General features: G+C 48.6%; 1 protein-coding gene across 1 annotated transcript; it reads right to left on the minus strand.

The window, feature by feature from the left end:
• Positions 1–779: 779 nt before the first annotated feature.
• On the minus strand, positions 780–10,172 carry LOC129328054 (zinc finger protein 345-like). Its single transcript, XM_054976790.1, has 5 exons — positions 10,048–10,172; positions 9,452–9,648; positions 9,172–9,264; positions 995–2,750; positions 780–834 (listed from the first exon to the last, which is right to left on the minus strand). Exons 1-5 carry the CDS (start codon positions 10,170–10,172, stop codon positions 780–782), a joined length of 2,226 nt encoding a protein of 741 aa, XP_054832765.1.
• Between the last annotated feature and the right edge of the window lie 3,065 nt (positions 10,173–13,237).

Below are 13,237 nucleotides of genomic sequence, written 5' to 3' on the forward strand. Positions count from 1 at the left end.
AGCTGACGTCTTCTCCCCTTGCGTGGCTCTCCAGCGTATCTCAGTTGTTTTTGTGACTGTGTCTGTGGTTGACCCTTTTGACAGACAGAAACACATCCTAGTGGTTTTCTCATGCAATACATTTCTGGGAGCAACCGGAATGCTTCCTGAACTGCGGCCGGGGGTAAAGGGATAGAGTCTTTGCGCTGTGCTGTGAAAATGCTCCGTTATATTAATTAAAAGCAATTATTCTGGTAAAATCAAGAGATAGGGTGGGTGAGGTATGTTTGGAACATTATAGAAAGAGATTGAGAGAGTGACGTGCCCGAACTCCCTTTTATCAGAGTTCACTCTTAGGTTGAAGTTTATTTAATAACGTTCATAGTCCTTAGGAAGATAATATTAATCTGCACTGAAAAACTTAAGGGATAAATTTCTCATGTGAATGGAAAAAGTGGCTAACATGGATGTATCTTAATGGATAAATCTATATGAAATATACGTCTTGTGGTGTTCAGTGTCTTTTCCTGGAAAGCTGCTTCTTCACACAAGGCAAAGAGAACCCCCTTCTAAGTACCAGTTTAGCCTAGATAAGATAACAGAGTAGCACCACATAAATCTTCCCAATGCACACGAGGGCATTTCTGTTCAAGAAATAGGGCTGTAGTTTTAATTCCTAGGGGGGATATTAACCTTTTTCCTGTATCATTTATTGTTTGTAGTTTACTGTTTTATTCTATTGCTTTCCCTTCAGAGTCACTTTGGTTTATTGCAACTTTTTTTCCACATTCCGAACATTGCTATGGTTTCTCTCCCGTGTGAGTCCTTTGATGAGAAGAAAGGCTTCCATTCTGAATGAAGGTTTTTCCACACTCCCGGCATGGCTATGATTTCTCCCTTCTGTGAATTGTTTGATGGGAGGTAAGGTTTGAACCATAACGGAAGTTTTTTCCACATTCTATGCCTTTATATGGTTTGATGGATACTTTGATGGGAAGTAAGGTTTCCTTTGTGACGGAAGCTTTCCCCACATTCAAGGCATTTGTATGGTTTCTCCCCTGTGTGAACTCTTAGATGGGAATTAAGGCTGTCACTCCGAGAGAAACTTTTTCCACATTCCAGGCATTTATATGGTTTCTCACCTGTGTGAATTCTTTGATGGACAGTAAGTTTTCCACTTTCCTTGAAGCTCTCTCCACACTCCAGGCATGTATATGGTTTCTTCCCTGTGTGAACTCTTTGGTGGGAAGAAAGGCTTCCACTCCGACTGAAACTTTTTCCACACTCCAGGCATTTATACGGTTTCTCTCCTGTGTGAATCCTTTGATGAACAGCAAGATCTCCACTCCATCTGAAGCTTTTTCCACATCCCAAGCATTTATATGGTTTCTCTCCCGTGTGAATTCTTTGATGAATAGCAAGAGATCCCTTCTCAGTGAAGCTTTTTCCACACTCCAGGCATTTATATGGTTTCTCCCCTTTGTGAATTTTTTGATGGACAGTAAAATTTCCACTTTCGTTGAAGCTTTTCCCACACTCCAGACATTTGTATGGTTTCTCCCCTGTGTGAATTCTTTGATGAACAGACAGGTATCCACTGTCTCTGAAGCTTTTTCCACACTCCAGACATTTGTATGGTTTCTCCCCTGTGTGAATTCTTTGATGAACAGCCAGGTATCCACTGTCTCTGAAGCTCTTTCCACACTCCAGGCATTTATAAGGTTTCTCCCCTGTGTGAATCCTTTGATGAACAGCAAGATCTCCACTCTGTCTGAAACTCTTTCCACATTCCAGACATTTGTATGGTTTCTCCCCTGTATGAATCCTTTGATGAGCAGCAAGGTCTCCACTCCGTCTGAAGCTTTTTCCACACTCCAGACATTTGTATGGTTTCTCTCCTGTGTGAATTCTTTGATGAATAGCAAGTGATCCCCTTTCAGTGAAGCTTTTTCCGCATTCCAGGCATTTATAAGGTTTCTCCCCTGTGTGAGTTCTTTTATGGGAATTAAGGTGTCCAATCTGACTGAAACTTTTCCCACACTCCAGGCATTCATATGGTTTCTTCCCTGTGTGAATTTTTTGATGGGTACGAAGATTTGAATTGAACCTGAAGCTCTTTCCACACTCGAGACATTTATATGGTTTCTTTCCTGTGTGAGTCCTTTCATGGAGAATAAGCGTTCCACTCTTAGTGAAGCTTTTTCTACATTCTAGGAATGTATAAACTTTCTCCCCTGTGTGAATTCTTTGATGGGAATTAAGGTTTGCACTGCGACTGAAACTTTTCCCGCATTCATAGCATTTGTAAGGATTCTCCTCTCCGTGAGTTCTTTGATGGGAATGAAGGCATCCACGCTGACTGAAGCTTTCCCCACACTCCAGGCATTCATATGACTTCTCCCTTGTATGAATCCTTTGATAGGAATTAAGGTTTTCTGTCTGATCACTGGCTTTCCCACACTCCAGCCTTTTCAACACTTTTCTCTTGGAGTCCACGTTCCAATGAATATCAATGTCTGATTGTTCAGGAAAACTTTCCTCATTTGAAGTGCTCCCAGTCCCATTGCCTCCTTTGTATATTTTTTGAAGTACTGGAACTTCGTGAGAAATATCACCTTGTAAAAGACCGGAACTATTCCTTGGCGGGTGTTTCCCCTCTCCCTTCCTTGGTGCCTTACAGTATTCAGTGTTCTCTCTCCGTGGCAGACAGGTATCTTCTTTTTCCACTACTACAAGTTCTTTTGTTTTCTTTGCTGACTCCCAGTCACATCCTGCAGAAAGAGAGAGAAACCAGGCATGATCACAAAATAGAAAAATGCAACCTAAACCTTAGGGAAAGCACTAAATAAACTGCTGTGGAGGAGGCAAGAATTCAAAGGCTGAGTGTCCAGAAACACCATGATAACTCTCGGTTGGGAATCTGTGACATCCCAGTTAGTTCCAGCCAATGTCTCATGGCTGGGTGATGATGATGATGGTGATGAAGATGGGAGTACAGCATTTCACTGCGACATTTATTGCTACGTAGGTCCCTCTTTGACCCAAATTCCTGGTCAGAGCAGCTTGCCCAAAATACATCCACAATCCAGTCTATTTTTTTTCAGGCAATGGCATACAGCAGATATTGCCTATTTGCCCTTTCCAGGTCAGTGAGGGATGGTGGAACGGTGGCACGGCTGAAGAGACAGTGGGGATTTCCAGCCCGTGGTGTTGGACCCACCAAGCCTGTCAGAGAGGCCCCGCGTTCTGGATATTTGGCACCTTGACAGTCTCTGCGCCTCTTCTGACTTTGGGGGCATTTAGCAGTGTTTCAGCAGAGTGGAAAATAATTTTATGTTATGGATTTGCACTACAGCACCGGGAATCAAGGTTAACCCCCAGGCCATATTTATGGAAAGGTGTTTTAATAAACAGTTCAAAGATTGAGAAAAATTGAAGAGAACAGGTGGGGGGGATTTTTTGGGATTCTGCTTGACCATGCTTATAAATTGTATGTTGCTGTAGAATTGCACAGCCCTCCCCTTGCTCACACCCATTCCGCACACGGTTTTAGATTCTGAATCAGCACCAGAAGAGAAGGATCCTGGCTATGGTATAAAATGGGAGAGCCAGGATTTCCTCTGCGAGATGCTGTATTTTATAGTAGGGTGTTCTACTTTGGGGTAACCCTTGTGTGCCAGGGATCAGTGCTCAAAACCACTTGCATTAGGGTTCCCCACCACTGTGCCCAAGGGAGGAAAGGTGCCCACCAGCTCCTTCCCTGGCACCTGCAAGGAGTTCATCAATACTGGGTGGGTCCATTCCACAGCAGGGCTTCATCGTGACCATGCAGTTTTTTAGAAAGTTCTTTGTGCAGCTGGCACTCCACAAGGACTTGTGCTGAATGACTAGGTAAGCTGCAGTTCCTGTCCGCCATCACCTCCTGTACCCCCCTGTCCACCGTGGGGTGGGGAGAAAATCCATTTCCTCCCCTGCATGAGCTAGCAAGGGAGCTCTGATCCTTGGAGCACCAGCCTCTGCCAGGGATAGGAGAAAACCCCTGTCCCTATGCAAGTTAGCTGGTTAGCTCCTGCCCCCTGAGCTGCCGCTGCCAGGACGAGAGAATTTTCCCTGTTCTGTGCAAGCCAGCAGGATTGTTCTCCCCCTGGCCACTGCTACCAGGAATGGGAGAAAAGCCCCAACCCTCTGCCCAAGGAAGCCTCAGCCATCACCTCCTGAACCCCCCTGTCCACCGTGGGGTGGGGAGAAAATCCATTTCCTCCTCTGCATGAGCCAACCAGGATACACTGACTGGTGGACATGCCTACACACCTCCAGTCACCATCCCTAACACACCAAGAATTCATTGTCTACAGCTGAGCTCTGTGCTACAGCCCCCTCTGCTCCAATCCCTCTGACGGAGATTCTCGCCTGCAGGATCTACAACAGTATTCAGATTCAGGTTTTATTCAGAAATCCAAATACATCCAGTAGTATTCCCTACGAGGAAAGTTTTTCAGGGGCTGGAGGGGGCATTTTTCAAGCAAATGGTACTAAAATTGCAGGGATTCTAGTCCTGCCTGTCCACTGAATGCTCACCAAATTTTAAATGAATTAGAAAACAGTGCCCAGTTCTATAGGCCCCTGAACAAGGTCCCCACTGCCACTCTCCATTGTTTCATGGGGGGCGGGAATCCATGGCATTCTCCAAGACACAGGAAGCCTTAACTAACACACAAAAGCAACCAGAGAAGCTTCCCAAGGCAAGCTCAACCCACATAGCCCAACAGAACCAACGTCAAACAGGAGAATATCCCACCAGAACAATCAATCCAGAGAATTTCAACAGAAAAAAAAACCTGAAGCAAGAGACACAGGTACAAGCTGAACAGGACCCGTGTCACTCAAAGGGGCCAGGCAGGACCCAGGGCCGAGGCAAACCCATCAGAGCCAATGTGAAGCCAGAGAACCCCAGAGTGCAGACATTCTGGCCTATGGTAAACCTGCACCAAAGGAAGAGGGGCTCCTCCAGATATTATGAGAGCCAGTTTGGTGGTGTGGTTAAGAGCGCGGGACTCTGGAGAGCCGGGTTCGATTCCCCACTCCTCCACTTGAAGCCAGCTGGGTGTCTTTGGGCTAGTCACAGTTCTCTGAAGCTCTCTCAGCCCCACCCACCTCACAGGGTGTTTTGTTGTGGGGATAATAAGGGCATGCTTTGTAAACCGCTCTGAGTAGGCATTAAGTAGTCCTGAAGGGCGGTATATAAATCAAATGTTATTACGTTATTATTATTATGTAGTAACAAAAGAGAAGTGCAAGCTGCCTGGAAGTATAGAAACCAGATACACAATTTATAGAAACCATATACACAATACACAATTCTTTCAATGAAGAACCTTTTGATGAAGAACCAGAAATCCTAGAAAGTGAAGTAAAAGCTGCACTTAAAGCAATTAGGAGAACCAAAGCCCCTGGAGTAGATGGAAGACCAATAGGGCTATTTCAAGCCACAGAAATGGAGTCCGTCAGAATCTTAACAAGAACATGTCAACAAATACAGAAAACAAAACAATGGCCCATGGACTAGAAAATGCTCAGTCTACATTCCAAGTCCAAAAACGGGGATGCCAAAGAGTGCAGCAACTATTGGACTATTGTGTTAATTTCCCATGCAAGCAAAGTGATGCTCAAAATTCTGCAGCAAAGATTCTCATCATGTTTGGAACGAGAAATGCCAGATGTTCAAGCTGGACTCAGAAAAGAGAGAGGCACCAGAGATCACACTGCAAATTGACGATGGCTAATGGAACATATCAGGGATTTTCAGAAGAAAATCAGCCTGTGATTTATGGATTCGAGCAAAGCTTTTGACTGCATGGATCATGAAAAGTTATGGAGACCGTTAAAAGAAATGGGGGTGCCACAACATCTGATTGTTTTGATGCGCAACCTGTACCCTGGAGAAGAGGCTACTGTCAGGACAGAAAATGGGGGAACAGAATGGTCCCCAATTGGCAAGGGTGTCAGACGAGGATGCATTTTATCTCCCTACCTCTTCAACCTCTATGCAGCGTATATCATAAGGAAAGCTGGATTAGGTCTAGAAGAAGATGAGTGAAAATTGGGGGAAGAAACATTAATAATCTGAGATATGCAAATGACACTCCGTTCCTGTCCGAAAATACCAAAGACCTGAAACGACTACTGATGAAGTTTGAAGGAGAAAGCGCCAAAGCAGGATTACAGCTGAACAGCAAGAAGACAAAAGTAATTGTTCAAGATTTTCTATTCCTTTGCTCAGTCATCAACCAACAGGGAGACTGCAATGAAGAAATCAGAAGAAGATGGAGACTCGGAAGAGCAGCCGTGAGGGACCAAGAACAAAATAATCCAGTCTATGGTATTCCCCCATTACTATGTATGGATGTCAAAGTTGGTCGGTGAGGAAGGCTGACAGGGAGAAAATGGATCCATTTGAAATGTGGTGCTGGAGGATTCGGTTTCGTTTTCTCAGCCATGTCGGACGCTCCTCTCAGCGGATCTGAGAGGAAGCGCCCGAGCACCCTGTCCGGGCGGCTGATCTGCGAAGATTAGCCCCCAAGACTCCCAGGCGGGGAGGCAGGGTCCGGGACGCTGCGGGAAGAACCCCCCGGAATCAATGCGGGGGGTAAATTGCCCGTTTGTCCCTATGGAGGCCGGCAGACGTGCGCGGCGCCTCGAGTGCTGTCGGGCTATGGAAAATGGCAAAGAACAGAACTAGGCGGAAGCCTGCAAGTAAGCGAATCCCTTCTGTTATTACAAGCGTATGCGAAGGAGTGGTGGGATCTGAAGCTAAGAAGTCTCGTTCTTCCCCTTCGCTGAGTTTCAGAATTTGGGCTGGCGGTCCCCCCCCCCCCCTAAAATGGCAGCGAAAAAACAAAGTCCCGCTCTGGGTAAGTCAATCTCGGCTACCCTGCAGAAGGGAGAATTGCTCGAGGAACTGGTGCGCAGGGCAGTTGTTGAAGCCATAAAACCCTTTGTTGACAAGCTGAACGAAACAGATCAAAGGGTGGGGTTAATTGAAAGCGAAGTGAAAACCATTAAGGAAGCAGCGGGGGGGGGGGGCCAGAGAAGGCTGCCCGGGAAAGTGCGTCACTCGTGAAGGCTACGAAAAAAGAGGTAAAGCTGGTGGAGAACCAGCTGATCGGGCTACAAGTGGAACGAACGCAGACAATTTTGCGCCTCCAGAACGTGAAAGAGGAGGAAAATGAGGATTTATGGGGTCTGGTCTCGGAACTACTGGCGACACCCGCGAGGACAACTAAAGAAGAGGTTAAAAGCGCCATTTTGGAAGTCCGCCGGGCTTCTTCAAAATATGCAACGAAGCGTCAGCTGCCTCGCGAGATCATCATCGATTTTTCATCTAAAAGGATCCGAGACACCATCCTATATAATTCATACAATGCGGATTTGGACTTTTTGGGTAACAAAGTTAAGATACTGAAGGACGTTCCATTTTTAGTTTGGAAAAGACATTTTAAGTATAAAAAGCTCGCAGCTCTTCTGAGGGAACGTGGAATAAAGTACAAATGGTTATTTCCGGAAGGAATCTGGTTTAGTTACAAAGATCAAACCTATAAGATACTATCAGAAGATCAACTAAGGGATTTTGAGGATAAAAATTCAGAATTTCAGTGTACCAAGCAAGAAGAAAGGGAGAAGTCTGAGGAGGGGGGGGGGGAGGAAACGAGCACTGCGGCGGCAGTTGCTCAGAGAGAATTGCGTCCGGGACCCAGGAGGGGGAGGAAAACTTAATTTGAATTCGATTGTAATTTGTATCCTGTATGATCAACCACTCCATCATTACTCTATTAAGCTATTTCTTTACTATGGCAGTATGAAGGGAAAGCATTGAAGTGTAGTGTTTAGTGTTTGTAGGTTACCCTCCCCTTTTTTTCCACCCTCCCCTCCCTTTTTCTTTCTTCTCCCCTCTTTTCCTTCCCTTGTGTTATTGTAATCTTTTGTAGTTACTGTTATTGTATGTTAGGTATTGAAAAATAAAAAAAAATTAAAAAAAAGAAACGTGGTGCTGGAGGAGAGTTTTGCAGATACCCCCGACGGCCAAAAGGACAAATAAGTGGGTACTCGATCAAATCAAGGCTAAATTCTCCCTAGAGGCTAAAATGACAAAACTGGAGCTATCATACTTTGGTCACATCATGAGAAGACAAGATTATCTGGAAAAGGCAATAATGTTAGGAAAAGTGAAAGGCAGCAGGAAAAGAGGAAGATCTAAAACAAAATGGTGTGAGTCAATAAAAAAGCCACATCCTCCAGTTTGCAGGATCTGATAAAGATTGTTAATGATAGGGCATTTTGGAGGTCTTGCCTTCATAGGGTCGCCATAGGTCAGAGGCAATTTGATGGCACATAACACACACACTCTCTAAGGTGCCACTGGAACTCAAACCCTGCTGAATTATCCAGGCAGCCTTTTTATGAGGTAGGAAGGCTGGACTGTACCAAAATGGTTCAAAGGAATGATATGGTAAAGGATAGGGACTGTAGACTATACTACTGAATATTGACTATTGCTGTAACCATATGCATTGTTTAATGGATGTCCCAACCATACTTGATATTGAAAACGCTATGTAACCCGTCTTGAGTTTCAGTGTCAAAGGCAGACTACGAATAAAATAAATAAAAAATTTTAACAATCTCCAGGCTTGGAAATTCCTGGTGATTGAAGGGGTGGAGCAGAAGTGGGGAGCAGAAGGACTTCCAGTATGGATTGCTAGCATAGAGTAAACCCCCCCAAAGCAGCCACTTTTCCCTCCGGAATTCATCTCCGTAGTTTGGAGATCTCTTGTAAATCGGGGAGATCTCCGGGCCCCACTTGGCGGTTCAAGAGCAACACATTCTGCGATATATTGTTGCAAGGCCCCATTTGTTTGTTTATATTCTGAATGCCCCAAGCTGGATCAGTGTAAGCCCAACATAAGCAATTAGACCAGCTTTCCAAGACTGGTAGGAGGGAGAGACCGCAGCTGAGCTCACAGACCCTAAAGCGGGAAAGTGCAACATGCCACCCTTGCGCTTCGAGATCTCAGAACTCATCAGCGTTCTTTTGTGAAGAAGCAACTGGGAGGATAAAGAGCTCTGCGGAAATCGTCCTTCCCTTGAGAGGAAGCGCAGGCAACACACACACACACGACACATCTAAGCAGCTACCTGTAAATTCTTCCTCCTCATCAGAGAACGGGAGAAACAGCCCTTCCTCTTCCTCCAGCCAGGATATGAGGTCAGGTTTGGCAATTGGGGGCCCTGTTTGTCAGAAGAAACACAAAATTATGACTCTTCAGTGTGCACATAAATCCAGCAATTCCAAGCCAGCTTGGCTGTCCCTCCGGAAATACACAAGAGGCAAGTAAGAGGGGTGGGGCGGAGTGCAGCACGGGGCGAAGAATCCTCCGTCCGGCACCGGCAGTTCTGTGGCCCACTCCCTGCCCACCTGAGACTGAAATGCCAGAGAGCCCCGCAGAGCTCCTTCCACAGCGCAGGAGGGCAAAGCCCAGGGAGGAGGGGAGCCCCTGCCGGGACCATCCCACCCGCCAGGCCAGGCGTCCCTTGGCACCTCTTCTCAGGCACTCCAGGGACAGGACTGCCAGGCAGGGGCTCCCTCTCTGCAAGGAGGACCCAGAAGCCCTCCTACATCCGAGGAAGGAGCATGGAGGGGGGCAGAGATCAGCCACTGGGCCCCGTGAAGGCTGCCTGGCTATGCCCTTCCTCATTAAGGTCTTCCTCACAGCCACTCCTCATAGCAACTAGGAGGCAGCCCAGGAGAAAGGGACCCTTACCCAGAGAGGCCACGGTTTCAAAATTCTCCAGCATGACTTCCTTGTACAGGGCTCTCTGGGCCGGGCGCAGCAGGCTCCACTCCCCCTGGGTGAAACGCACAGCCACCTCTTCGAAGGACACCCCGCTCTGGAAGGAGAGGAAAACATTTCCTCACATCACTGGAAAGGACAGTATATTAATGCTGGAAGATGAGAAGAAAAAGGGAGGGGGGAGAGCCCTGCGGGGACTACTGGCTCCCCCCTCCCAGACCTCTTGGGGTCCATCTTGAGGCCAAAGAGTCTGTCCTCATTGGCAGAGGGTGAGCTGCCTTCTGGGGAAGAGGCCAGAGATGTCCGTATCACAGAGAAGCAGAAAGTTTTGTGTGGGACATTCATGGCCCAGTAACAGTCTCTGCCTGGGCTTCTCTGTTGCGGTCATCTTAGGCAGGGGGTGACCCTTCTCCTGCCTCCCCCTGGTGTGAGCAGCGCCAGAACCAGAGGCAAGGGGCCCGATCCTCAGAGACTGACAACTGACCAGGAAGCATTCCTGTTCACCTCTGAATGGCTCCCCTCTGGGACCCCCCCCCCTCCTTACCTGAGCTGGCTGCATGGCTGCTCTTTCCCCTTCACCACACGGAGCAGATGGCGGAGAAAGCCTTGAGGGTGTCTTCTCCCCGTTGCCTTGCTGTGAGAAAGAGAAAGAGGGTGGGAAGCAGTTTTCTGTACTCACAGATTTCTGTGCCAGCTCCTTTAGTCTCTGGATTGGCTTCGGGGCACAATTCCACATCTGATATATGAAGGCCGAGGAGCTTTTTGCCCAACATCTCCCCCCCCAAACCAGACCATGTTTACAAGAGGAGTCCCACCTTCCTTATTCATTTCCCCTCCTGGAAATGCTTCCTCCCAACCCATTTTGGGGCAATGAAGTCCTGGCCCTGCCTGAGGCTGCAGCACCCCCCCCCTCTGAGGGGAGCCCAACAGCCCCTCCGTCCTGCTCAATGCAACTGGGAAGGAAGTGGTAGAGCTCTGAAGGGATGACGGGACGGAGTGCCTGACTCAAGGGGGCAGGTGGGAAAGCTCCAAAGACATCTTTGCATAATGGACAGTTCCCTGCACATAGAAAGTTAGCACTGAAAGGAGGCAGTTTCTGCCCTCTTTCTATGCTTGCTGAGCTGCTTTCCTGCAGCAGGGAGTTTTTAACACTGTAGGGGAAAAATCCTCATTGTGCTCCTCCACTGACGTCTGGAGTGAAGCCGCCCCTTGAGGCCACCTTCAGGGAAGGGGCTTAAATAACAGGGCAAATTGGGTGAGCCCCCTCCTCAACTCCAGGTCTCTGCCCCCTCCTCCTCTTGCATGTGTGAACCCGGCCTGAGAGCTATACGAGTGCTGGGCAGGGAGGGAGTGCCTTGTTTCGGGTGCAGCACGGCTGACCCTGAAGGAATCCTGGGCCTGGGGTGAAGAATCCCTGGGGGACTGGAGCCCCCCACCCCTTCCCACACCTGCTGGAGAGTAAAGGAGCAGCCCAGGAGTTACAGGAAACAGGCCAGGATTTCCAAACAGAAAGGGGAGAATTGGGGGGGGGGGGCTCCTCTAACACACAACCCACCAAGCTGCTAAAGGTTTTGTGTCCTTTGGGAGCCTGAGGTGGACGGAGTCGAGGGGGGGGGGGGGAGAAAAGTCCTGAAAGAAGGTGAGGGGCAGGAGGGGGCTCTTCTCATCCCCCTCCCCATCTCTTGCTCCTCCTGCTGTTCCCCTCCCTTGACCCCCTCCCTGGCCCAAACCCCAAAGAAAGGCAAGCTGATCCTTTTGCCTATTTGCGCCTCCGGCGGGTCTCTCATTCTCTGGCTCTGCAGGCAGCTGGTGCAGGAGGGCAGGGAGGGATCTGGGGGGGGCTCTCTTTCACCCCCTGCTTCCCCTCTCCTCTCTTGGCCTTGGGACTTGCATTGCAGCCCCTCCCTCTGCATATCCCCCCCCTTCTGCCCCTTTTAACTCACCAGACCCCTCCCAGCCACACTAGCAGCAGCCAGTGAAAATCAGAGGAGCTTCTTGGGGGGGGGCAGAGAGGAAAGGGCTTCCCCACAACACTCCGCCCCTCCCCCATGGATTTTGTCTGGGTTTCCGCAGCTGCTGAACTGGAATTCATATGCAAATTTGACTCAGTTAGGCTGGGACTGAATAGGGACTATGAATGGTTATCACATTATCACAGGTAACAGATTTCCTTTACAGAGGCGGGGTCAGGGGGAGCCCAGTGGCACCTGGCGTGGGCTTCCGGGGACCACAGTTCTCTTTGTCAGATGCACCTGACGGGGAGAGCTGTGGTTATCGAAGGCATATACTGCATTGGAATTGGATGGTCTAGCTGCGCTGCTGACTCTTTTTGACTTTACTAACACGGCAAGCTCCTTTGAACCCTGACGAAAGCCAACTGACCCCCACACCAAAAGGAGATGTTTACATTTACTAGCAAAGGAATGTTTTAGTTGCACCCTCCCCCCCCCCAAATGCATCCTTTCTCTCCTCCCCTCCTCCCCTGCTCCCCCCTCCTCTTCTATATTTGACCAGTTTCTGTACCATGCATCTGACGAAGAGAACGTGATTCTCGAAAGCTCATGCTACAATAAAATTGGTTAGTCTTAAAGGTGCTACTGGACTCTTTTTGATTTTGCCACAGTGGAGAGTGCGCGATTGTCACGGTGATGCCTCCAGGCTGAGAAAGGACCTGCAACGCGAAGGTGGTTTTCTCTTCTTTCAGCGCACAAATGCGCCCTTCGGCAGGGCGAAGGCAGAAGCGGGTCCTTTTCTCTTTCTGGAGAGTCCCTGGAAGGGTTAAAGGGAAGGAGCCTCCATTCCTAGAGGGGCCAGGAGCGGGGAGGCCGCCCTCACTTCCTGTCCCGGGGTCCCCATTGTGTGTTGTGGGGCGGAGGGGAGAGGAGGCGGCGCCGGAGGACCTTCTGCAAAAGGGGTAAGTCCTGCAATGATCCCCCCCCCTCTGCAAAGCGACCCCCTGCTGCTGCCCGGCTGGGCCAGGGGGCTGCCTGGACCCCAAGGGGCTTTCCTGCGGCTCTCGGGCCGCTCCCAGCTGAGCTCCTCCGGCAGTGAGGCAGGCGCCTTCCGCGGCGCTTTCTCTGCAGTCTCTAGCAAAATGGCTTCGCTTTCAGCACCTGTTTATTTTTTATTATTATTTACATTATTTATAGTTTGCCTTTCTCACTGCGACTCAAGACTGATACATCCAATCCTTGGAATGTTCAATAAACAATAAATACTACAGCAGGGCAGGACTGCAGGCCTTTGAAAGCAAGTGTAAATCTGAACCACAGACCGCTGAAACAGAACTAATTTGACATGAACATATTAATTGATACGGAAACTCGCATTAGGAGCACATCACTACCAATAGACAGTACGCAGTAGAATAGTCTATAGCCCCAGTCCCTTTTCCACAGCATCTGATCAAT

The sequence above is a fragment of the Eublepharis macularius genome, chromosome 4 (assembly GCF_028583425.1).
Source record: "Eublepharis macularius isolate TG4126 chromosome 4, MPM_Emac_v1.0, whole genome shotgun sequence".
NCBI lineage: Eukaryota > Metazoa > Chordata > Lepidosauria > Squamata > Eublepharidae > Eublepharis > Eublepharis macularius.

What these genes read in the sequence shown, in the direction of transcription:
- LOC129328054 (XM_054976790.1), bottom strand. Translation starts at nt 10,172, where the DNA reads ATGAATGTCCCACACAAAACTTTCTGCTTCTCTGTGATACGGACATCT. An exon ending in CTCAAGATGGACCCCAAGAG is followed by an intron (nt 9,649 to 10,047) that starts GTCTGGGAGGGG and finishes CCTCGGATGTAG; the next exon opens with GAGGGCTTCTGGGTCCTCCT. An exon ending in TGAGGAGGAAGAATTTACAG is followed by an intron (nt 2,751 to 9,171) that starts GTAGCTGCTTAG and finishes CTCTTTCTGCAG; the next exon opens with GATGTGACTGGGAGTCAGCA.